The sequence below is a fragment of the Lissotriton vulgaris genome, chromosome 1_1 (assembly GCF_964263255.1).
Source record: "Lissotriton vulgaris chromosome 1_1, aLisVul1.2, whole genome shotgun sequence".
NCBI lineage: Eukaryota > Metazoa > Chordata > Amphibia > Caudata > Salamandridae > Lissotriton > Lissotriton vulgaris.
In genome coordinates, this window is record NC_141685.1 from 1,878,277,339 (window position 1) to 1,878,302,693 (window position 25,355).

The window sequence follows — 25,355 nt, forward strand, 5'->3', positions numbered from 1 at the left end:
ACAAGGACATGGTTTATAATCTGATTTCGAACAATAGCCCAAGGGAAAGCTTAGTAAAAATCTTACAGTTCCTGCCCTTAGACGAAACAGGAGTGTTCTTTCCCAATTAGTCATTGGCAGAGTGAGGTAGAGTGGTAATGGATACCTATACAGCTCAATATTCATGTATGCCGCGACTGACGATTTGTTAAATTCCTTTTTTGTCCTGACTAAGTTACAAAGTGCATACAGTGCGTTTTTTAACTCATTCTTATCTCTAGGCTCAACTCTGCTAGGGTCTAAAAAGAGGTGGCCTTTGTCCACATTACATAAACTCTTGTAAACTCCTGAGAGCCAGGGAATATCCATTCCTTTTTCACAATTAAGACAGTCGCTTATGATTTCTTGCGTCAGAATGGCTGATTTATTCCTCCAAATGGAGAGCTAGAACAACACTGGTCTTGTCCCAATAAAATCACAGATCAAATGCAAATTTAATTCCCTGTGGCAAATGTACTCAGAGGTAGAAATAGGTACATCCAAAAGTTCCCTACAGAAACGGTTTTCTTCTAGTTGGATGCAATAGTTTTTTGCCAAACCCCATATCTCCGCCCCGTATGTAACTACTGGGGCACATTGCAATTTAAAAAATTTTAAAATAGCTTTAGTGGCACCTATTTTCCTCGGGCGTGGTAGACTAAGAATTGAATTGATGGCCTTTGAGAACATGCTCGTGGAGTGGGCCAAATGTCCAGTCCACGAGCCGTTTGCAGCAAAGACCATCCTTAAGTATGGGAATGAGCTAGTAGAGTGTAATCTATAAATCCCCACTAGGATAGAATTAAGCTGGCGTTTCCCTGGCCCGCATGACATGATAAAAGATTTTTTTTAATTCACGCGTAGATCCAGGCCATCCATGTGCTGTACAAAAGATTTGACCAGAATACGCAGGGTGTTCGGAGTGCAGCCCATAAGGACTGCATCGTCTGCGTAACGAAGTGCTGGTAGTAATTTCCCTTTATTTTGGGGACATCTGAGGTCGCCTGCTTTAGGGAGTTGCTCAACCCATTAATATAGATGATAAAAAAGCAGGGGTGCTAAAACGCACCCCTGTCCAACCCCTCTTCCCACCCTGATGGCACCAGAAATCTCTCCACCCATCCCAATCCTGACTTGTGCTTTGAGGTCGGTTTGTAAGAATGCCAGAAAGTGTACAGGGGTAAGTCTAGTCCATAATCCAAGAGAATGGACCAGAGTTTGGACATGTTGACTAAGTCAAACGCGGACGATAAGTCCATGAATGCTAAGTAAATCGGGGATGATCGAGCAATATTATATTTGCCAATTACTAAATTAAGGTTCAGACATTGCTCGACCGTGCCGACCTTACTTCTAAAACCCATCTGGCAGGGATCCAGCATTCCACTTTCCACCGTCCATTCCAAGACCCTATTATAAAGCACTCGCCCCAAAATCTTTATTGTATTGTCCAGCAGCGAGATTGGTCTATAATTGGTTGGGTCGGATCTATCACCCTTTTTATATATCGGCACAATAATGCTCGTGTCCAGGTATCTGGCATGGGAGCTAGAGGCAAACTGTTAAAAACATTTAATAAAATTGGGGCCCAAATTTCCGGTTTCCACTTTATGATGTCTATTGGAAGGCCATCAGGGCCCGGAGCCTTATTACCAAGGCTCTGTCTGATAGCCACTTCCATCTCCAGCAGCATGATCTGTAGGCAACATAGTTGTCCCGGCACATAGCAAACTTTGCCTTGTGTTGGAGCGGCGTATATTTTAGAGAAATGGTTCTCCCATGAGTCACTCGAAATAGTGCAACTAACTGTTGTCAGTTGTTGACCCATATTGCGCATATTCCTAACTGCGGGCCAAAAAGAGTTTCCATTCTTCCCAACTGCAGAATCAACTATTGCCTCCCAGTGCTCCGTCATTAAGGCAGCCTTTAGTTCTCTGATTTTAATTTAGTACATCCTTGCTGCCTTTATCTCCATAGGACACCTAGTTTTAGAGGTCAGAACCTTGCGTAGAACCCTATTTGCTTCTAAACAGTTGTTATCAAACGATCTAGGTACTTTATCTATCTTATGTGGTGGCACTGACAGGAGAGATTTTATTACAGAACATAATTTAATAAAGTCTTCAATTTTCCTTAAGTGGTTTCCATCAGTCGACATGCAAGAATTGATTAGGTGCTGATGTTCCTCTATCACGGTCTCTACTATTCTACCGCTATCTACTCCCCTCCATTTCAGCCTTATGTTATCTGTTGAGGGGCTAATATCTCTCGCTCCGTGAGAAGTAGCATACACGGGGCTGGGTCCCAATCGTAAAGCCGCTATCTGCGGGTTATGATCTCCAAAGGCTGTTACAAGAAGTTTGGCCATTATAAGGCGGTCTGCTATGCATGGAGACATAAAAATATAATCAATAGTCGAGGAGCAATCCCTACCTCTAAAGGTTGGTGCCTGTTGATTTCTAGGGGTATGGCCCAAATCCATTACATTACTAAGGATATGTTCGCTAATAAAACTGTCTAATTCTAAACCCCTTCGCACTGCTGGATCAGCTTGGGGTTAATCCATATCCTGGTAGGCCTTTAAAAATGTTGCATTGAAATCCCCCACTAAGAGGATCCCTATGCCATCATCTGTGCCTTGGCGTTGAAAAGCTCAATAAAATTCTTATTTGGGACCGAATAAAAATCATTATTATAAAAATGTATTAAAAAAAAGGGAACCCGTCTTCTGTATCCCAATATGTGTATATTTAGGCTGGTGGTTGGTATCACCTTAGTGCTTCCTCCAGGGGCTATCCTCATCCCTATGAATAGACCGCCAGATGCGCGACAAAAATCAGGTTTGGGTGCTGTCACGCTAAAACATTGGTATCTCTCTATATGTAGATCGTCTGTGGCCCAAGTTTCCTGGAACATTATAATGGCTTTGCCAGACAGTATGTGCATCCAGTCTATGTCCGCCAATCTTGGTTCAAGGCCGGCAACATTCCAGCTTAGCATATTAAGGTCGAGGTTATTAGTTGTTCATTTTAGATTGCAAGGACTCATCGGTTTTCTGTTATTAGTGACTGGCGCGTTGCTGGATGTATGAGTGTGGGTTCCTGCACTGTTTTCCCCTTCACTAGGTTTGTTCAGTGATGGGCTGAGCTTTCCCCTATTAAACTTCCCTCTTGGCTACTTACACTAGCCAACTTAGTCGGATGTTAATCTTAATCATCTATGTTGGAGAAGGCCTGTTCAAAACGATTATAGGTTGGGACGTTATAATCATACCTCTCCTGGTTTTGGGTGATGGTTTGATTATTGCGCCTATGTACGGGTAACGTCTGGGAGTTACGGTAGAAAAAGCCCAGAGGTAAGATATGGATCCCCTCCCTACCTATGTGCGTTGTCCCTGCTCTCTCTAGGATTGTTCTGACTAACTCAGGGGAACCAAAATTCAAAACTATGCAGTCACCCATGTCACTTTGTTTGAGCTCCCTATCCAGGGGACCCTGCTTACCATTTTAAATTCATGAAATAAATTCCTGCCCAACCCAGTCCTGTATTAAAACCGACTCTGCTCTAATGAGGAAAGCATCAAGAGCGCCCACTACCCCTTGGACCCCTGTTCCTTTACGAGTGCCCATACATATAATGTGAAAACAACCAGTATTAAACAATATTCACTCACGCCAATAATAATGTGGGATATCATGAGTCACTGACCATTTACGAAGTCTTGTGTATCAAAATCCAAACGTTCCCGATATCCAAATGTTAGATTGGTGGCCCTGCCCTGCACCGATCTGCCCCGGACGGCCACAGACGGTCCCGCCCTTGTCCCGGGCTTCTCCCGGCGCGATCCTGCGCGCGTCCCGCGACGCGGGGATTCACAGGTGCTTTTGTGCGCGACCGGGCACACAATGGGCGTAGGCGGCGTCCTACCGCAAAGGCTCGTGAGGATTGTGGTCCCCCCCTCTCGGCGGCCATGCTGCGGTGTCCGGCGGCTGCAGCAGCGGGAGGGGAGACGTGGCAGAAGGCTTGGAGGGCAGGTAGCTCAAGGGGCAGCAGAAATCCCCGCAACTTTGACCCCCACAGTTCAAATGCCAGGTAAAAAGAGCACCCATTGCTTCTAATGAGCAAGCACAAGCACTCCTGGTAAGCTTTTTTTTGTTGCTTTTATGTGGTTGTTTACTTTTTTCAGATGTATTTTTCAGAACTTACAAAAAAGAATGTTAGAGTATTGTGCAGTTAAACAATATCTATCATATATAGCAAATATATCAACATAATAAAGAATCAAACTAAGAAATACAAGAGTAAGGTAATCTCCTTTGAAAACCCTTCCCAAAATGCATTGATCTACTGAACGGAAAGCAAGGGCTCGAAATAAGATGGACTATTGAAATTGAGTCATCTGGTAACGAGATCACAGGGTGCTTTCCGTAAAAAGGGCTTTCCTGAAATGTGAAAATTTGGCAGTGTAGACATACTTTACAGGAATCCTGGTGCAGAGACAGCTGTGATAAAACCACCTGCAGGTCAGCATTGAGTAATCACGTATGGTATTTTAAAACATCATTTACTTCTAAGAAACAGGAAGAGAATGGACAAATAGGAGGAGGTTAAGGTGACCCAGTTCCTTTTGTGCCTTGCCTTTGCAGACCTGGTTCACCTCCAAGAAGCGACGTCAAATAACAGACTGTAGGAACTCCCACCGCTGTGAACTTCATCGAAACAACCAACATTTTACACCATTCCCAAAAGAACTTAGATGGCAGGTTGAAAGACCTTCCCCCACCTAAAAAACATATTTCATACTATAATATTTTCACTCTTGTCAGAAATGGTCAGCAGACACCCAAATGGAGACACTCTGGGTGAAAACTGACACACATTCTAAATTGAGACACACTAAGAGGCCCAGAAACTGCTGAACATGCACTGTGTACAACCTATCCAATGTAAGAAAATATAGCAATTCACAAAAACAACGCACAAGAAAGTAAACACTTCATGGAAAGAGTCATGGTGGGCCAATGAGGTCCAGCCACGCAACAGAGTTGGGGAGAGGAGTTGGCCTAGCGGCTAGGACGGTCGAGGTCGAATCTGGGGAACTGGGTACGAGTCTCGGCAATGACGCTGATCATCCCGTGATTCTTGGCAAATCACTTCATCTTCCTGTGCCTAACAAAAATGAATGTGTCCTCATGTAATGCAACGGGTGCTCTGTAAAGCGCTCTGATACCCCATATCGGGTCAAATTCGTGCTATATAAAAAAAACTCCGCAGAGTATAGCAGATTTTATTTAGACACATGGAGTTCACTGTTTTCAGTTTGTGTATTTTCCATATAAATAACATTAAAGGTGGTGTGGCTTGGCAGCTGAGAAGATGTCTGTCGCTCTTTAGAGCTTCACTGACACCGGCTGAACACAATGACAGTACCATGAGGGGAGGCAGTGGTGCACATGCCAGTTAATTTTGGAATAGCGGAGAGATGGAGCAGTGACGCACACACCCCACCTCCAAGCCTTGGGGTGTGTGCTGTGCCATCACTGATAACTGCAATGCAGAGTGCAGTCCACAGGGCTTTTGTAAATGTTGACCTTGCTGCAGAACCACAGGGACAGCCGAGACAACCACCAAGCTGGATTCTCAGTCAATAAATAACTAAACAAGGCCTAATTGTGCGATTTGTAGGCACCAGCCTGCCAAATGGACAATAGAACAGTTGGTGATATTGAAATATGGTGAATGGCACTGGCACTGGGGAGGGGGGGCAATGGGGGACACTAGGAAGGAATGTCAAACCCTTGACGGGTAGAACACTCATGTTCATTTCACTAATGCCCCATTGGTCCTTGGCCTAAAAGGGAGCACCTTAACCACAACAGCCTCAGGCCTTGTGAACTGTGTCCCCTCTCCCCATGCATGAGAACACTTGTACTGTAATTGTTGGACTCCAGATTTTTGTCTTCCTTTGCTATACCTGTTTTTGTTGGTATTAGGACTCTGCAAAATTTACTCCTGTTAACCTGTGGTAAAGTGCTTGTGCGCTTCCTTTAACAATTTGATAAAATCGATGTACCCTTTAGTTGGCACATTTAATTTGCCTGTAGGTGCCTCATAAATGGTACTGCATGAACCAGGGTCTGTAAATTAAATGCTACAAGCGGTTCACAGCACTCATTTTGCCAACCAGTAAAGTAGCACTGTAAAACCTGTCTCAGGTCTTCTTTACAGCCAGTTGTTCCAAGTTTTATAGCTGCCATTTTGACCTGGAAATATGAACCTTTTGCTAGGCCAACATCTTCATTTTTATTACTTATAGGTCATCACTAAAGTAGGCCCCACAGACTCATAGGGTATGGTGCATGGTATTTAAAAAGGAGTACTAGTGTACCTCCATTTTACATCTGCTGGCATTGAAAAAAAAACAAATTCATTTTTCACTGCTGCAAGGGTAGCTCTCCTGTAGATTAACACACAATTATCTTATTACACCTAATAAGTGATAACTGCAGTTTGAAGGCAGATAGAGAAATACTTCTTCCACTCAATTGAAGTGTAATTTAAAATCATCTTTCAATTGGAAAGTCAGATTCTAAACTAATATTCCAAAAATACCACTTGTATAAAGTTGTAACTTTTCAGCCATAATCAAATGTGCCTTTCTGCCAGTGTCCAGGGTTTCATGACTTTTAATGGTGCTCCTATGGTGAGATCTGTGTTACTTCCAGACAGGTGACGAAGGGTATCCAATGTGGAGAAATGTGTTCCTTCCCTGAGTAGGATGGCCTGGGAGGTTGTACTCAGCCCTTCCTGAACTTCAAAGGGTAGTCTAAGAGCTGTACCCAGTCCTTTCCTGACTTCTGAGGATGCCTGCCCTATCATATGCATCCCACACTCAGGCATGCCTACCCATTATTTCCTTAAATGGACTAAATTCAAACCTAGGGAAAATGGAAAAACTGACCAGAACCAGTTTACAGTTAGACAAACAGGGTGTCACTCACACACAGCCTAGCACTCCTCCACACACAGACAAACACCCTACCAAGACCTCTGCAACAGACTCGCCACCATTTTTCACCTCATGATTAAGATGATCTATGACAACTTTGACAACTACGACCTCCACACTGCTCCAGCTCTCTCCAGCGACGCCACCCAACAGACCCTGCTCACTTGGACCCCACTCACGACAGAAGACACCTTAAAGAACATGAAGAGCATCCACTCTGGAGCACCCTCAGATCGCTGCCCACCCCACATCTTCCACAGAGCTGCCATGGCTATCACACCCGAACTACACCGAAAGATCAATTGCTCCCTGGTAACCCCCATATTCCCTGACAACTGGAACCATGCCAAAGTCAACCGCCCCCTGAAAAAACCCTCAGCAGACCCGACGGACCTCAAGAACTTCAGGTTCATGTCCCTCATTCCATTTGCAGGCAAGGTCATCGAAAAGGGCGTCAACACCCAGCTAGCAAACTTCATCAAAGCCAACAACGTCCTGGACACCTCCCGAACCGGATTCGGCGGTAACCGCAGAGCAGAGACTGCCCTACTCACAACCATCGTCAGAAACCACAGGCTCAACATTGTCTCCTATGCTGATGAAACCCAGCTCATCCTTTCCCTCACCAAAGAACCCAACATCATCAGTTACAATCACATCATCCAACACTTCCGCAATCTCCACTGGCTCCCCATCGAAAGAAGAATAAACTTCAAGCTCCTCACTCACGCATACAAGGCCCTCCACAACATCGGACCAGCATACCTGAACAACCGGCTCGCCTTTCACGCACCCAAGAGACACCACTGATCAACTGACCTCTCTCTAGGCACCATTCCACGCATCTACAGGACCAGAACGGGAGGAAAGTCCTTCTCCTACTTCGAAGCCAAGGCCTGGAATTACCTCCCTCTCCACCTCCAGCAAGTCCCTACACCTCTCCAGTTCAGGAAGGACCTCAAGACCTGGCTCTTCGGATGACCCCAGCACTCAAAGGACCCCACCCCCCCCGCCAGTGCCTTGAGACCCTCGCCACTGAGTAGCTGCACTTTTCCAACCCTGATTGATTAATTGAGTATGCACTGGGTATAAAAGTTTAACCCTCACAATCTCTCATCAGAACATTTCTGATGATGTGGAGACTCAGAAGAAGGTTCGCCCTGCTGTCTGAAGCATGAAGGCATACTGGAATTGCTTGCCTTGATACACGGACCCCAGAGGTACCTTCAAGGGTCCTTTGGCTGGTCTCCTGTTTGAGCTACTGCCATAGAATCTTCCAGCGGCCTTTCCCAGCAACTGCCCAGTCGACCAGTACCAACTGGACCTGGCCGAATACTGTTGCTGGCCTCTGCTAAGTGAGTCTAACTCCCAAAAAGTATCTCTCAAGATCTTGGAACCTTGACTGGTGTTAGGAGTGTATTCCTCCACCTCCAAAACTACATGAACTGGACTCCAGGTGAACAAACATGGGTCCTGTGCTCTTCATGTCAAAAAGAAATGTCCCGGGACTCATTGCAAATGTGAGCTGAGTTCACAGAGGACAATGCCGGCCCTGAATCCGACTGCCGGTTTTCCCTTCCCAGACACAGACTCTAGACTTCACCACCTGGAGCTCTTTACACTGACAACACCTGCCTTGCATTTCCCGCCAGTGCGAAATATTGATCATCGATCAACTTTTCATGGTGATTATGACCGAACCGCTAACGTAAAATTCTAACCAAGGTCTTAAACTCCCACAACCTACCGTCGATGAGTCTCTCTCCAAATCCAGCTTGCAGCCCAGTCGCTAACGACCTCCTAAACAAGTGCTTCTCACATGAAAACAGGACTAAGTTAGAAGGTAAACTTTCCACAGGGATGAACCTGGTCCATATCCGCACTCCATTGTGGTCGGCCTGGACTTTTGACTTTGACCCAGTCTAGCACGACTAGAGAACGATGATTGGTGCTTTGTGTCTCTTAGAGTTATTTTTACTTAAAACTTCATAACTCCTGTTTTACTTATTGGTTTTTTGTCATTTTGGGTTGCGATTTTTCTTGTGCTGTGTTTTCACTTAATTACTGATTGAGTGCTACATAAATACTTTACACATTGTCTCTAAGTTGAGCTACTAGAGGGTGAAGCATAGGCTTACTTAGCAATTTTTGTGGTTCCCCACAACATGGATTGTGTTTATTACATGAGTTGGGCTCCTACCCCTCACAACTAATACCTCAATTTCTTACAGCCTTGTTCTCTACATCGCATGGTGGGACTATCTTCCACAATGCTTTTTTCTCTCCATTGTGCACACACTTATGTAAGTGGCACAAACCTGGCTATCTGCACAGATTTACCCTGTATATTTGTAGATCTGCTTTGTGTCATCTCTACCTCTTCACCATATGTATGTCCACACCTTTCAAACTGGTTCATTGAGAGATGCTCTGTGGCTTCTCCTGTAATGAACTGCGCACCTATGAGAAACCTTTTTCAAACAACAGTCTTTGCTTGCAGTTTATGAGCCAATTCTGACAGATAAATTGGTGGACACAATTTCTTTTAATTAGGTCAGGTAGTTTTCACATCTGATCTCGCTACTTCAAACCAACTCACACCTACACTATATTTTATTAATCTTTCCAAGGTACACATGATGAGGGAAACACATGCCTATGTACCTGGAACACAATACCGGCATACGCTTGCCAGACAGTTCTTATTTCTTGAGGCTCTATCTGGCAAAACCAAGATAGACCACCCATATCATGCTACCACCACCAGGTCTGAGGACACAATGGAATCAATGAAGTGCAAACTTACTTTCATTAAAGTGGCCATGATAGCAGGTGAGCAGCTGACTCTGACCCCATTGGAAGCTTTGCTGGGTTATACTAGTTAGAATACACAAAATATACTAGCTCTAGGAGTATTGATAGCAAAGAGAAGAATCGTACAGCGCTGATGAACGGCCCTATCCCTACTATAAAGGAATGGTGTGCAGATTTGTCTTACTGTAACATACACTCTGAAAATTGTAATGCTCTTATGCCTACATGTTGCAAGCCAAAAACTATTTGGGAACCGTACATAGCTTACCTGGCACGGCAGGCCGCTCTGGATGATGCAGGGCTTGGTTGACCTAGTGATATACAATGGGACTGTGCAACACTCATGTCAGAGTCCGTCACATGATGTAGTAATGCTGGGCCTGATAATCTTAGATAAAACTGGTCTACCCCTAGGTGATTACAATGCAATGCCCGTACCCTCTGCATAAAGGACATGCTACCTTGAAATAAAGTGTTGGGTGGGTGTGCCAACTACGCTATCAATGTCGAGATTGTACTGTTTCTCCTTGCTGCTGCTGTACTTAATGGAAGGTTTATTGTGTATAATGTTTGTATGAAAATGAAAATAAAGTCCCAAAAAAATGTAAGTGGCCATGGCAGCCATGCATGGGAGCATGGCAGACTGGCAGAGGTTTATGAATGACCTTAAAGCCTAAGCCATGGATACAATGTAATCGCCAGATGTTACATAGGGCTCATCTGCCGGGCAACCTCATGGATCTGTTGTCTCAAGGGTAATGGTGCTTCCCGGCCCGAAGACAGAGAAAGAATGGAGTTGGTCGCAAGATGCAGGGTGATGCACATCTGAAGGGTCATCTCAACGGGGCAGACACGGGACACATTCAGGTTCTACTGTATCACTACGGCAGTCAGAGGTCAAACCATTGCATACACTCTAAACCATACATCAAAACAATAGAAATGTGATGGTGAATTGTATTATTCAAGGGTCCAGCAACAACATGACAACCTGAACGATACCTTATATGATGGATGAGGAAGCCTCACCTACACTCTGTGGTATGGTTCATCATAGGCAACCTTATCCCACCCTGATAAGATGATACTATCAGGCTGGACTCAACCTCAGTAAAAGTGAGTTCTTGATAAGAAATACTGGATAATGGTGGAATCTAGGTTATTATATAAAAATACCCCAAAGTGTTGGTGGGTACCATGGGTATGGATAAAAAGAAAAAGAAAAAGAAAAAGAGGATGAATATAGATATAATGGACTATTCACCCTTAGTAGTCCCAAAATGTTTCAGTCCATCAAGTGGCAATGATGGGTTGAGGGCTTTAGTCAGGCAAGATGGATCCCTACTCCCGGATTTATGTAGAATATTCACTTGTGGGAAAGAAATGTTCTACCGCCACAGAAGTACCAGTATACCTAGAGATAGGATGATAAAAAAGGCATTTTATAGGCATTTCATGCTACATTTGTTATTCTAATTTAATGAAATATGCACTGTAAACAAACTAGCATCAGCACAGGTTGTTGCAATGTGCTTGTGACACATGGTGAAAAGTACAGTAAAACCACTACACGCATGATTGAAGTGAGAACAGTAAATACAACCACACACCACTACTACTTAACCTAACTAAGGATTTCTTAGACACCCTGGTCTTGGCAGAAGGTGACATCCTCTGTAGTCACACACTTACCAGGATTCAGATAAGAGGTAGTGATCAATATCTGCAATATATGCCACAAATTTACGGTCTCACACAAGCCCTTCATACTGAGCTGTTCTTGCAGTTATGAAACCTTCTTTTGCTCACCTTGTGACCACTGTGTTGATGACCCCTATGTACCCCCCTCTCATGGTGACCAGTGCGTGTGATTTTCTGACTCATGCAATAAAAGCATTCTCTGCTTTGGCCATACTTATCTGATTTTTTATCTGATTTTCTTTGGTGACCGCTTGGCTCCTTTAACCTGGGGAGATGTAATGCCCCATGATACGTTGTGAAAACGGGATGCACCATGCAACTCCTCTACTATTTTCCTCTAATGTTATATTGCAGGTTCATTTTGTTCCACGTTTATGGTATGGCAATTTGTTATACCCCAAGGTTCCTGTTCCACACACATTTCATTATATCTGAATTAGCTTTTTATTGGGTGGACGATGAATGGCTGGGATTGAACAGATAGTTTGCCTGATCAAATTTAGGCTTCAGCTTCCTGGTTTAGTTCTTCTGGAGATTGTTAGAGACACTTCATAGTTGCAAATAGATTGTAGGTATTTGAACTTCATACATGTTCCCATCCTTAACCTTCACTTCTCCTTTTTCCTCCACATTCACATGCTTACGGTTTGCGCACTGGAACCTGCATACATGGGCCTCTTACGCAGAGACTTAGAACTGCATCCCCTCCTGATGACTCAAAGGATAGCATCTTCTGCACACCACAAAACTACAAAGACTGCTGAATCCAAGATATCATATGTATGCCTCCTACTGTAGCAGCCATAATATACGTGACCCATCCACAATGCTGGAACGCCCTCAAAAAGGCATGTTCACCAATTGCAGACAACAGGGCCTTGTACCCAACCCTCACACAGGCGCACAAGTGTATTACCATACTTTCACTAATTACAAATGGAATTACTCACTATATAAAAAGAAAAATACATTATAGTAATTAGACACCAAGTTACCAGACATATCCTTCCTACAGAAGACATACCTTGCATTGCTGGAAGTATAGAAACTTAAAACAGAATGTATTTCATTCATGTAATTCCCTGGGGGATGGTTCCACCCCTGTAATTAGGGAAGTTGTGGCTATACTGTTGAGATAATCCCTACCAGGGTGGAATCTGAAATCTTGGGAGGGCGATGAGAGTAGGTGTTTTCTGGAAAGATCTCAGAGCTGGGAACTATAATGATAGTGGGCTCAGTTTATACTCTCAACTGCAACACATTTAGCATTGGGGAGGTACAGAATACAAATTGGGGGCGACTGGAACATCACAATGTATCCTGTCTTAGACAGCTCAGGTAGGCCACGTGGCTGCAGTTCTGGTGACAGAGGCCTACTGAAGGACCTTATTGAAATGACAGTCTCATTGATATATAGAGATTATTACACCTACATGAGCAGGACTATACCTTCTATACTTATTTGTGGAGTATTTGCGCATGCATTAACTTCTTTTTTCTCTCAGCCTCAATGCTAACTCGCTTCACTTCTGGTTCCATTATGAAAGGTGAATTGGCCCATCATACTCAGATCCAATTGCTACTGAATCATGCACTTACCAGCATACAGATAGGGCATGAATATCTACAAATATAAATTACAGGAGGAAAAGAAAGGTCTGCAAATGAACATTGGTGATTTCCCAAGGGACATTGAGGGAAGCGTAACCTCTGGTTAAAACCCTCTGCACCACTGGAAAAGTATATATAAGAGGCAGTATAGTGAGACACTCTGCCTTAAAGAGAGAACAGTATAGAGAGGAACAGATGTGTCAGAATCTTCCGTTAAAGACCTTTCAAAACGTTATAATCAAACACCCAGTGCCCAGTGTAGGAGCTGGCAGTTGCTAAATTCAACTTGAATGTACGTCTCACCTCCCAAGGAGAATGTGCCCTGCTTTGCTTACACAGTAAATATTTTGAACATGTGGAGAAAGCTGCTAGTGAACCAACTAGGACATAGGGAGGCAATGGTGGCGATTTCTTATGCACACGGGGAGTACCTAGGACACCCTTTAGACATGTTTGGGAAGTATTCTACCCTTTTTACTAAATGCTATGATTCATCTCATGATTCCACCTCCATATTGGAGGATAGTTTTAATTCCAGTGTCTCCTTTATGAGACTGGGAGCTGAGCATGGTCCACCCTTCGATGGTAGTATAAATTATAAAGTCTATTGATGACATGAGCATGACAGAGGCTCTGAGAGATGGTAGGTCCCCACTATAATATTACAAAATCCCCTAAAATTTGGCTTTACAACAACTATTTCCAGATGTGTAAAAATATGGAACAACAAGGTGGCCTACGACCCAAATTTAATAGAGCAATAGTGTCTCTGATTCTAAAATCCGATCAAAACTGTTTAATGTGTTGCATTTACAGAACAATCTTGTTATTGAATCTGGACATGAAAATGCTAGCGATAGTCCTGGATAGCCCTCTGGTCCTGAACTTAATACATCCAGTGCTGGTGTGTTTTGACCATGACGGTCTTCTGAAGATAAAATGAGGCTGGTGCTTATTTATTATGGCTAATGAGAGACGGACAAAAATAGAAGTTGACCCTTTTATTAGATGCAGAGAAAGCATTTGACTAAGTGGAGCAGGGCACCATTTTCAGACCTTTTTCAAGAGCTGGTCTGGCAGCTGACTTCATGAGCAAGGTCCACTAGATGTATTCTGACTATTCGGCTCAGGAATAGTCAGACATTGGTTTCTCTACCATATATTCCCGGCTAAACGTGGGGTTCACAAAGGCTACCCACTTTCACTAGCATTGGAACCACTAGAAGCCAAGATCTATCAGTCCGCTGGTATGAAAGGCATCAAGCAGGCCCACAAAAGAACATGCTTTATGCAGATGACATAGTTTTTATATAGTCAAAACCATTGATCTCTTTGAACAGAATTATGTCCCTTATAGATGAGCTCTCTTTATGCTCTGGATATTGTGTGAATTGGGTCCAATGTGAAGCACTGCCCATCTCGAAATCCATTACTAGAATGGTATTGAGGAAACATGCATTCAGAGGTTTAGTCCACAATTAAAGAGATTTAGGGATCCTGGCCAATGAGGGTTTACATGGTGCTAGACAGCATACATTCTCTCACTCCAAACGTCCTCTGACTTTGCATACTGGTCGGGCTTGCAGCTGTTTTAACATGGTCAGGTCCAAATTTAGAAAAAAAGGCTAAAACCCCCTAAACAGTATGCATACGCATACGTTATTTAATCTATACATTGACCCCTTGGCCGAAATTGTGGAGAAACGGTGGTGTCATACGCAGATGACACACAACTTGTGGTCACCTTAGCTCCACATTCAGCACTAGCGGGCAGTAGCTTTGCAGAATGTCTGAAAGAGTTAGCCGGGTGCATGACAGATAACTGCCTGGGACTAAACAGCAGTAAGACAGAAATATTGATAGTCGGAAACACTACATCCATCGGTCATCGGCATGGTGGCCAGCAAGCTTAGGACAGGTCCCCACCCCGAAGATGGAGGTGAAGAACTTGGGGGTATGGATAGACCATAGATTATCCTTTGAGACCCTGATCAGGAGGGTTGTAGGAAGGTGTTTTGGAGTCCTCAGAGTATTATGGAAAACCCTAGATATTCTACCTCTGACAGCAAGGAAAACCTTGACCCATGCGCTCCTTATATCTAGATTAGACTATGGACACCTGCTGTATCTAGGTGCCTGATTTTCCGTGAAAGACGAGCGCCGTCCAGGACCAGGTCTATTTAAACCACTGTAGAATAAGAGGACTTCCACCTCCATATCAGAGTGGCTAGGACCAACAGGCATATTGGTGCCTAAAATTTATTGTTGCCTTGGAAGAACAATCATTTATTGGTATTATCCTCTGGGAACTAATTTACAATCGAGGGACTGGACGGGCTGATGGAACATAGATACTTGAGGTGCAGCTCTTGAACACTGATTAGAAATAAGTTTCTTGTACACTGTGTGGAGCCCTAAAGTGCCCCACGCAGAGAATACTAGTCGTATTATTACTTCACCTACCTCTTGACTTCATGAGGTTTTTAATGTGCTTATCATAAATAAGAGAGACTAGTATTTGGCTTGTCTTGAAGAAGGTGGTCGCTACCAGAAAAATACCACTGAAATGCCTTGACGCATTTTTCTGTTCACCTGATTGTATCCAACGAATATGTTCATGCCCAATAGATGATTGCATTAATGGACATATAAACAGACACATGAAATGAATTCCATGAGCATGATGTGATCATTATATTGCACTTTTTCTTTGTCTCTCATTTATGTTATTGAGACTTTCATGTATTGTTATGACCATGATGAGGTTGTGATGTTTGTATTTTTCAATTTTTAAACAAAAGAATTAACACTGTTTTTAATAAATTCATATATATATTGTATACACCATGTTAGTAATTAGTCTTTGTACCATAATTGCCTAAGAGGGTCCTTTTTCTAAAAAAGTTTATGTGAGGACTGTGTGAGTCTGCCCCATTGAAATGTGATAATTTTAAATGTGAAATATACGTTGAGAACCTTTTGGTGATCCCAAGAGTACTTTGATTTCTTATGTATCTAGGTGCCAACAAAAAAAGACTCCAGAAGCTCCAATCTGTTCAGAACCATGCAGCCCGCCTGGTTTTGAATCTGCCAAGGAAAGCACCCTTGAATAATGCACTAAAGACACTACATTGGTTACCCATCCATAAACTAATTATATTCAAGACACTATGCATTGGGCATCTCATCTTGCAGGGCAGATGTCCATTGTACCTCAACGATCTTATGACTCCATATAAAACAGGAAGGCAACTGAGATCCACCGGGACTCATTTGGTGAAAATCCCAAGGATTAGGAAGGCACGAATGGGGGCACGCTCTTTTGGCAACTTGGCAGCAAAAAGCTGGAACTCCCTACCTTTGACCCTCCGGGAGGAACCATCAGAGAAACTATTCCGGAAAAAATTTAAAACGTGGCTGTTCATCCAATAGTAAGAAGTGGTACATAAATCTGTGAGGCACCATTTCCCGAAGTTTGCAGAACTCTTTAAAAAGCGCGGGGACACACAAGTGGGTGTAACCAGGTGCTCTACAAATTCAGAAATAAATAAAATAAATAAATACATGGTTAGTAGTGGTATACGGTTAGCTCACTTTGGCTCCTATTGTCTGGCCCACCAGCTGGCATATATTGCCCTCATGTGCCCTAAGTGCCTGAATCAGCCTGCTATGGTCAGGAGTAAATGTTATATCGTTTCTGTAAGGGGGGAGAGGCCTGGACCAGCGACACAGAAAATGGGTTAGGCTTTGAAATAAATATAATCCAAATATCGGAGACTGAATCTCTGATAAAGACGTTCACTTGAGTTTGGCAAGGCTGCAATTGAAACCCCCTAAAACTGTATGCAACAATGATGGTCTACACTAGCTCACATGTGCTCCTATTTTCTACCCGTCTGCTGGCATATTTTACCCTCATATTACTCAAGTGCCACAACTAGCCCACTTGGGTCAAGATCAAAAAATATATTACTTCTGTGAAGGAGAACCTGGACCATAGAGTATAGGATGAGAGGCAGCATGTCACATCACATGTTTACTTTGTCTATTGACTTCCTGTCCAGCCCCACTTTTCCTTTATTTGAGACAGGTGAGATGACCGATGGGTGGAGAATGGATCACTGTGATGTTTGATACAAGTGGTACGGCATGTACCTCCTGCTAACTTGTGTGAAATGCAATGCAGCATCTTTCTTAACATATTAGGCCCTCTTAACACTCATTGTGATTGCTTGTCTCATACGTCTACCCTCCCTAGACATTATTCCTTGGACGCTACACTTGCCTTTATGTCCTGAAGCGGTCAATTATTATGGTATGGCGACCCCATACTTTTGTCTTCACTTAACCCACTCCACTTTCTGACTTTGTTCTTCTGCATACAATGTTGATACCCACATGCACATCTCTCTAAGAATTTGGGTTTGTCACTCCATGTTGAGGGTACCAGATTCACAGTGATATTTTAGGTCATACTTGATGTAAAACAACCAGTTTATTACAGGGATCCAGGACCTGCAGCTAGTTGTCTGACATGCACTTATTACAATGTTGTGTTATGCTATATTTGTATTCTTTATTATTAGAGTGAGCGTAACTTGCAGAGTTTCACTTCATGGAATTCCACAGAATTACAGAACAAACCAGTGAGATTCTGTGAAATTGCGCCAACGGACAGAAAATATGCAGCTCATGCTGCAATTTAGTGCCAGTTGCGCGAGCAGCGCTGACAATCTTTGCAAACTGCACCATGCTTTGCGCACACTCGAGCTGAAGCAAATGTAGTCCAACAGCAGCATTCTGACTACTCGCAAATGCCAGTATCCACCCATGCTGGACAATCGCTCTAGAGGATGCCAAATCTTTCTTGCGCTCACCAGTTCACATATTCTGGTGCCTCCCTGGAGAAAAATTCCATCATGCGCTGATTGGCGGAATTTGTCCAGAACTCCCCGTTTAAGTGTAACGTGGAGTGGCCACAATTCTTCCAATTCCATTGGCAGAACAGAATATTTGACCAATCCTTAATTAGAATCCACTGTTGTGTACTGCAAAATTTAGTTTAATTTTTTACTTCTAAACGTACTACCCACATTATGAAAACTAAACAGTCTGATATAAGTCCTGTGAACGTGAAATGTGTATCTTTTGCAGGGATTTGGTGAGATTTTTGAAAAAGCTAAGCTGGAGAGCAATGGCAGAAGGACTTCCGGGGAGGATCCCGGTATCATCTTTAACAATTTTACACTTCAAGTCACCCATGTTCTTCAAGACATCAACTTCAAGATAGAGAAAGGGCAGATGCTGGCGGTTGCGGGTTCTACTGGCGCGGGCAAAGTAAGTTGTGAATTTTTGTTACTTATGTGAGAATTAGTAACCAAAGTACAATAGTTATATTTCATATGAAATACTTCAGATACAGTAAACTATTGCTTGATTGTGCCATGCCAATATGGAAACTGTGACTTTTGCTTCTATTGCATGTCATAGTTTGCAAATATTGTTAGAATACTTAACAAATGTTGTTTGCTTGTTCGTTTCATTGATATCCAAGGTGCTGTAGCCTCTGGTCACCCATTGACTGCACTAAGATTTCTAGGTTAGACTAGGCACTGCTCAGGCAAACAGTAGAAAACTGATCATGCAAGAGAGGAAGACTGAATGATCTCACAGGGACAAGTTCAGCCCTATAGCCCACTAGAAAAGCTGGAGCCAGATTAAATAAAGTTTTACACGGGCAAATAACATAAAAGGAGTCTATGCACTGTGCATCATTTTACCAGCCTGCGCAGCGCAATAAGCAGTGGAGCCCGTGGCATTATGGAAAGCGATGGGGCCTCGCTGCAAAGTGTGATGAGGAACGGCCTGAAATGTGGAGCCCTCAGGTGCTGCAGGGACCGCTGTAAGCTGCATTATCCCCCAAGTCTAGCAAACAGTTTTGCTCAAGTACATTTTAAAGTAAGATTTTGCACAAAGTTTAAAAATGGAGGAAACAGATTATGGACTGACTGCAAAAATGTATCATGTATTAACTCCTTATACGTCGTGGCCTTTTTTAAATTGAGGAAACGAGGTTTACATTATTTAGGTAATATGTAATTGGCTAACTGATTTGGTCTCAAATTTAGTCATATCTTTCACATTAAAAAAGTGAGGAAATGCATTTCTTTTCTTCCCTTTTAGACTGAATCTATTGTGGAAAATCGGTTTGCTTGTTTTTTTTTTTTGTTTTTGTTTTTGCAACAGTTTATTGATCTTTTACTATGACCCACAGATGTTGGTCACTTTTTCTAACGTGTGTGAGAGGAGCACCCAAAGAGTACTGGATGATTTATGTTCGCAGCTGAAAGCTGCGCTTCTATTATGATATTTTAATTTAAATTTTTCATTTTCCCCGAGTTCACTGTAACCTACAGCCATTACCACTCTGTGTTCCCGCTGAATTATAGTTCAACTATGATTCAGGCGCATTAGCGGCTCATGATGGGAGTGCTACCGGGCAGTGACGTGGGGCGGGGAAGGGGCACGGGGGTTAGTTAGCACAGGAATACGGATGAATGCAGGTAAGTTGACAATTAAATCAATAAAACGAATTCCGTTGCGCGCGCTGCATTGCCAAATGCGACGCAGCGCGCACAACGAAGTTCCTTTTATTGATTTACATACTTGGTTCATGGTCACTCCTACCCATAGTGATCAGTCAATGTCACTCTGTACCCTGGATAGGCAAAGTGTACTCTATGAGATTATGCCTCTTGAACGTTTATGTCCTAACATTGATGATCATTGTTATATGAACACAACCTTTATCTTAATGATCCTGTGTTCTGTGTCGTAGCTGGGTTTAGGATGGAATTTTCAATTGAAAAAATGTTTGTCCGTTTGTGCTGGAATGTGTGTGCAATACTTTACTGGGAGCTGGTTTGGGTTCTGTGTACATTTCACTAGTTAGGCTCTTTACAGTCTTCGTGACTTAAAAAGTGTGCACCAACACTACCACTTCATGTCAATTCTGCACTGCCACAGACTGGAAGGGCCCTTGTTACTAATGCGGTGCGCTCTGTTCATGGAGCCTCCCTCACTCTTTATAACACTAAGAGTCAGACATGCCAGACTCCATAGTTCTAATCGACATCATCATCTCTCTAAATGTGGATAATCCCCCTTCATATGACACAGACCTGAACACTACTGTGCATGGCTCCTCCTCACTGTTGAGGAATATGGCCAATACAGTGGCCTAAAAATCACTTGAGCTGAATCCAGACTTTTCCACTCACTGCAGTACCCTAAGGATTTGTTTCACAGCCGCCATATGTCTGATCCCTCACAATCTTAATAATTGGGTATTCAAGGCAAAAGCATATGGGATCAAATTCACACAACACTGACTGACATAGACAGAATATTTATTTTCTGGAACAAGCTGATCCATCTCCTTCAACTGGAACAGTAATGATGGCCACATTGAATGCCCTGCCACAATTACCATACCATTTTCAGAACATACCCAGTATATATTCCAGTATATATACATTGAATCAGTTTGGGTTTGCAAGACCACAAGAGTAAAGTGTGAGACATGTTCACTCCAATATTCCATTGGAGGCCCTGTCATGCTCTTCTTTGAGAAGTAACACTGGGTGTCTCAGCTACAGTTATTTTTGTCCTGGTTCTGTAGGCAAGACACCCCACCATGTGCCAAGGTAAATGATGCCCCCTACATAAACTGCTCTGTCTAACAGTACAAAGTCTACCTTCCCTGCATGACTAATTGTAATATTCTAGGCTTCTTCTCATGTTTGGGTATGGCAGGTACCTAAAAACATAGCACACACCAGGCGCGCAACACCCATTGGCCTCAAAGGGCTTCAGCCCCCCCCCCCTCCGGTGTGTGTGGCAGCCCGGGATGAGACACTTCCCGGGCCCGCTCACAGCCGCACCCGAGCACTTCACAGTTCTTTAAAAGACCTTGTGCAAGTTAATGGGGCTTTGTTGTTGTTTCACCCCTTCTAAAAGAGCACCAGCAGCTCGACTCTGCCGATTGCCTAAAGATTCATCCCCCCCATCACCCTCCCCCAAAAGAATTTCTTAGCCCCCCCCCCCCGAAATTTGACTCTAGTTGCGCCTCTGGCACACACGCACAGAAATTCCAGACTGACTCAGGCTTTTTTCTATCCTCAAGAAGGGCATGAGTGTTCCTGCCTACCACATTCTAAACTATGTGCTTTTTAAATTCATTATCAAACAGTTCTGGTCCATGAAACCCTCACCAAGGCTTGAACTGTCTCTTGACGAGATCGCTAGACAGTGGGCCAAAACATTTTTTATTAATGGTAGGCTTGGCATGCTAGCACTGAATAGTTTTACTCCTAAATGTAGTAAGGAGATTACCGTTTCTAACCACAATGAAGTGTGCCCAAAATGTTTCGGACATGTGGAAAACATAGACCATTGTTGTTCAGTTGCTCCTTAAATTTTGGGCCAGAGCAAAATGGCTCCAACCCTATTGCTGGAACTTGGGGCAGGCAGACTAAGGTTATTCTCTATGAGTACATTTGTTGGTGGTAATCAGGAGGCGAACAGGCCTTGTGATGAGTTGAAAGTATTTGATGTGGCAGGTTACTAGGAATGTGAACTTGGGCTTTTTATTGTTTTATGCACATCATAGCCATCTGCAGTGCCTCCTTGGTTTGCCAAAACAACAGTCCCTTGCACACGCCGACAGTATATATTATGTATCATTGACAATAATAAAAAAACACTTGTTTCTTTGTTGAAACAGTCTGTCCCCACCCTTATGCACCGGAATCATAATTGTACACTAGTATATACTCACTGAATATTTCCCAGGAGCGCCATTACCCTACACATTCCACCGACCCAGTAGGCCTACTTGGTTAGTATTAAGCTGCAATGAAATATCATTGGAATGGGTAACTGTAGGTATTTTTATATGAATATGGCAGCTTATTATTTGCTGTATACTCTATTTACCTGCAGTGGCCAAAAGTTAATTTCATTGACACCTTAAATTGGTCAACAGATATCAACCTAACTTGCTTTAACATGAATTGCACTTGCGCTTTATAAGAGAAGGCTGACTTGTGAGTCGGCATGGGGTGCTTATGCACTTAGGTGCATGAAATAAATTTGTTTGACAGAGGGAGGTCTTTTCTATGCGTTGTAATGTTTATGCACTTAGAGTTTTGAATTGCAAATGGAACAAGTGCTGTCGACCTTGGGAATTTAATGACAATTTAACGAGTGCCCATTGTCCCTTGTATATTTGTACCCACCTTTGCTCACCAATTATCTGTTATTGAGGGAGGGCACTTCAACATCCGACAGATTGTGATTTTTAGGTTTGGCTGGACAGCGCTGTGCTTGTGAAATCTTTTGTATTTAATATATCTTAAGAGGGGGCTCTAATCATTTCAAATTGCCAAATTACTGAGTTCATTCGCTTTTGTGTTTAACCTTTTTTTTTGTTAAAATCTCCTGGCTGAACACATTTACAGTACATCTTCTAAAGCTGTTCATATTGTTTAAGCCCCACCCACCGCCATGATAAGATCTCTTCCCTTGGAAGAGGCAGGCAGCTTCTGACGGTATGCTGGAATGCTTGCTTTTTTGTTACTTAGCTGTGTAAAGCAGATGGTTTAGCTTTAGAACATTTGTGCCATTTCCTGCTCATGCCTCGGTACCTTTCTTTGCACTTTGTAGGCAATATTGGATTGATTTTTTTCAACTTAATCTATTTGGTCGTTATGATCAAACTCTAAATGTTGTAACCAGTTACCTTGCAGACAACAGGGTCATTAATTGAGTAGTGCAGCAGCTGCAGTAACACCATACCAAAATTTATCATGACCTCCGTAAAACACTTAATATTGTTATACTTTACAACTATACAGTCAGACACAATTGCAGTTATCTTACAGTTAAAAGGGGTTTGATTTTAATGGAGCAGCAGGTGCAGTGGCACCAGGGCCAATAGCTCTAGGGAGCCCACTAAACACAAAATATTGCTAAACTTCACTGCTAAACAGGTAGTCACACGTGCAGTTATCTAGCAGGCACTAGGTCCATGATTTTAATGGTACAACAGGCGCAGTGGCACCAGGGCCAGAACTTGTCATAACTCCTCTAAACACAAAATATTGCTAAATTTTACTACTAAACAGGCAATCGCAAATGCAGTTATCTTGCAGACACTAAGGGCGTGATTTGAATAGTGTGGCAGGTACAGTGGCACTGGGCCCAAAAAACATCCGAACTCCTCTAAACACATTATGTTGCTATTACATCAATTAATTCTATTATTTCCCTCTTTCATTTAATTTTTTTAAATGTTGCTATTACTTATCCACACTATACCACTAGTAATAGCACATTATATTGCCTTTTTGCACATAAACAAATGATAACACTCTAACAGACTTTCTGTAACTTATATTGTACAACTACTCAGCAAGCTACAACTTACAACAAACACTGCTAATTATGAATCACATAGGAGAAGCCTATTGCATTTACCAGTGCTTGTTTGAATTGGAGATGTAATGAGTGTTCTAGCTTTAGAAATACTATCGCTCCGTGTATACTTGTACTTATCCACTGCTTTTCAAAAGATTAGCTGCATATTAATGTTATTGTCTAAACTACTGGATATTTTAAATGAGCGATTGCAGATGTTTTATTGTTTTAGTATGGGTTGCACTTGTACGTTTTACAAATGAGGTTGTTTCAAGGCACCAGTTGGGATGGCCAAGAGATGTGAGTCTATATTGGAGGAATAACATGTTATAATTGTGTGTAGGAGGTATTTTACTGTGTTATTTACTTTTATGGTGTGTGACTGCTGAAAAGTGTCTTTATAGCTACCTACCTACCAGTTCTGGTGCACGCCAAGAACTAACCCCTACATGAGCTCATTCGTCGGTTTAACTCAGACCCCGAAGACTTCACAAAAATGCCCTAGTCACTGTAGCACACTATTCATGTGGGATACTGAACGCCCCCCTCATTGCAGGTCCATGGATGAGTACACATCTTTGTATTTATATAAAATGTAATGTATAATCTAGGACTCACCCATTGCAATAGGGCAAATTTCTGAATAGCTAATATCATCAAATGTCTGCCCCTTAAACACAGAAGGGGTCTCCATCAGAGGCACTACTATTCAACCTAATGCCCAATAGGGCATGAATCACTTACTCGCGTGCTAGGTAGGCAGGTGACTCATCAGAACCATTGTTTCTCCCATTAATATCAGACCCTGCAGCAGAGTTTTTGTCTGCCTTCTTCTCTCCTAATAACCCTTTGCTACGACTGGGGTTTGGTGTCACTGATGTAATCTCTGCTAGAAACCTCAGTAGGCCTGCCGTGGTCTGTCATCTCACTTGGTAAGAGGGGCAAGAGAAGGGGAGCACCAAAATAACCTCCTTTTTCCCCTCTCATCCCCTCTCAATGTCTGTTGCTTTAATTCGAGCAGCATTTCTCTGTGGGTTGCTAACATCCATAACTCTCTCCTTTAATCACTACTATATGCAGAGCCACTGGAATTATGTGATTGTGCAGCCGCTGTGATTTTTGCATGATTATATATCTGCTGCATTTGTTTTATAATCTATCATCTACCACATAACCTGCAGATTTTAACCCCAAAAATTGTTTCTAGCTCAAACGGTTTAAAAGTTACGAACAATGCAGAAACAACTGTTGCTGTGTGCTGGAATGCCGCTTGGAAAACTGGACTGGTCACCTTTCTGTTGCTTATTACTATATTTGGGTGTTGAACTGGTAGTAGTGAGGTGCAACCAATGCCCAGACAGTGTTACCTGAAGTTTAAAAATGATTAAATAATGAAGTAATAATATCACAAAATGTGCCACAATATGCCGTATAATTTGTCTTTTCTTGCTGCATAATTTACTAAAACCTGCCGCATAATTTGCCCCTCTCCTGCTGCACAATTCCAGTAGCCCTGACTTTATGGAACACATAACAAGCATCAGAAAAGCCAATAGGCCTTGCCAACGTACGGCACCTCAGCTTGCATACCTTTCATTTAACCAGTTTCATATATCAAAGTTCCACATAGCGAATGCAACTTCCCTATTCTTAGATCTGCAAAATGTTTGGACATATAAAAACTTCAGGCTGCATTCAGAAAGGTAAACCTAAAAGTGGTGGT

General features: G+C 42.8%; 1 protein-coding gene across 2 annotated transcripts in view; it reads left to right on the forward strand.

Annotated features, from left to right (window-relative positions):
• Positions 1–25,355, forward strand: part of CFTR (CF transmembrane conductance regulator) — a 1,194,762-nt gene that overhangs the window by 708,216 nt on the left and 461,191 nt on the right. For both annotated transcript variants that reach the window (XM_086919414.1, XM_086919415.1), the window contains one exon: positions 18,308–18,490. In XM_086919414.1, the coding sequence (XP_086775540.1) occupies positions 18,308–18,490 (183 nt within the window). The remainder of the gene's footprint in view (positions 1–18,307; positions 18,491–25,355) is intronic.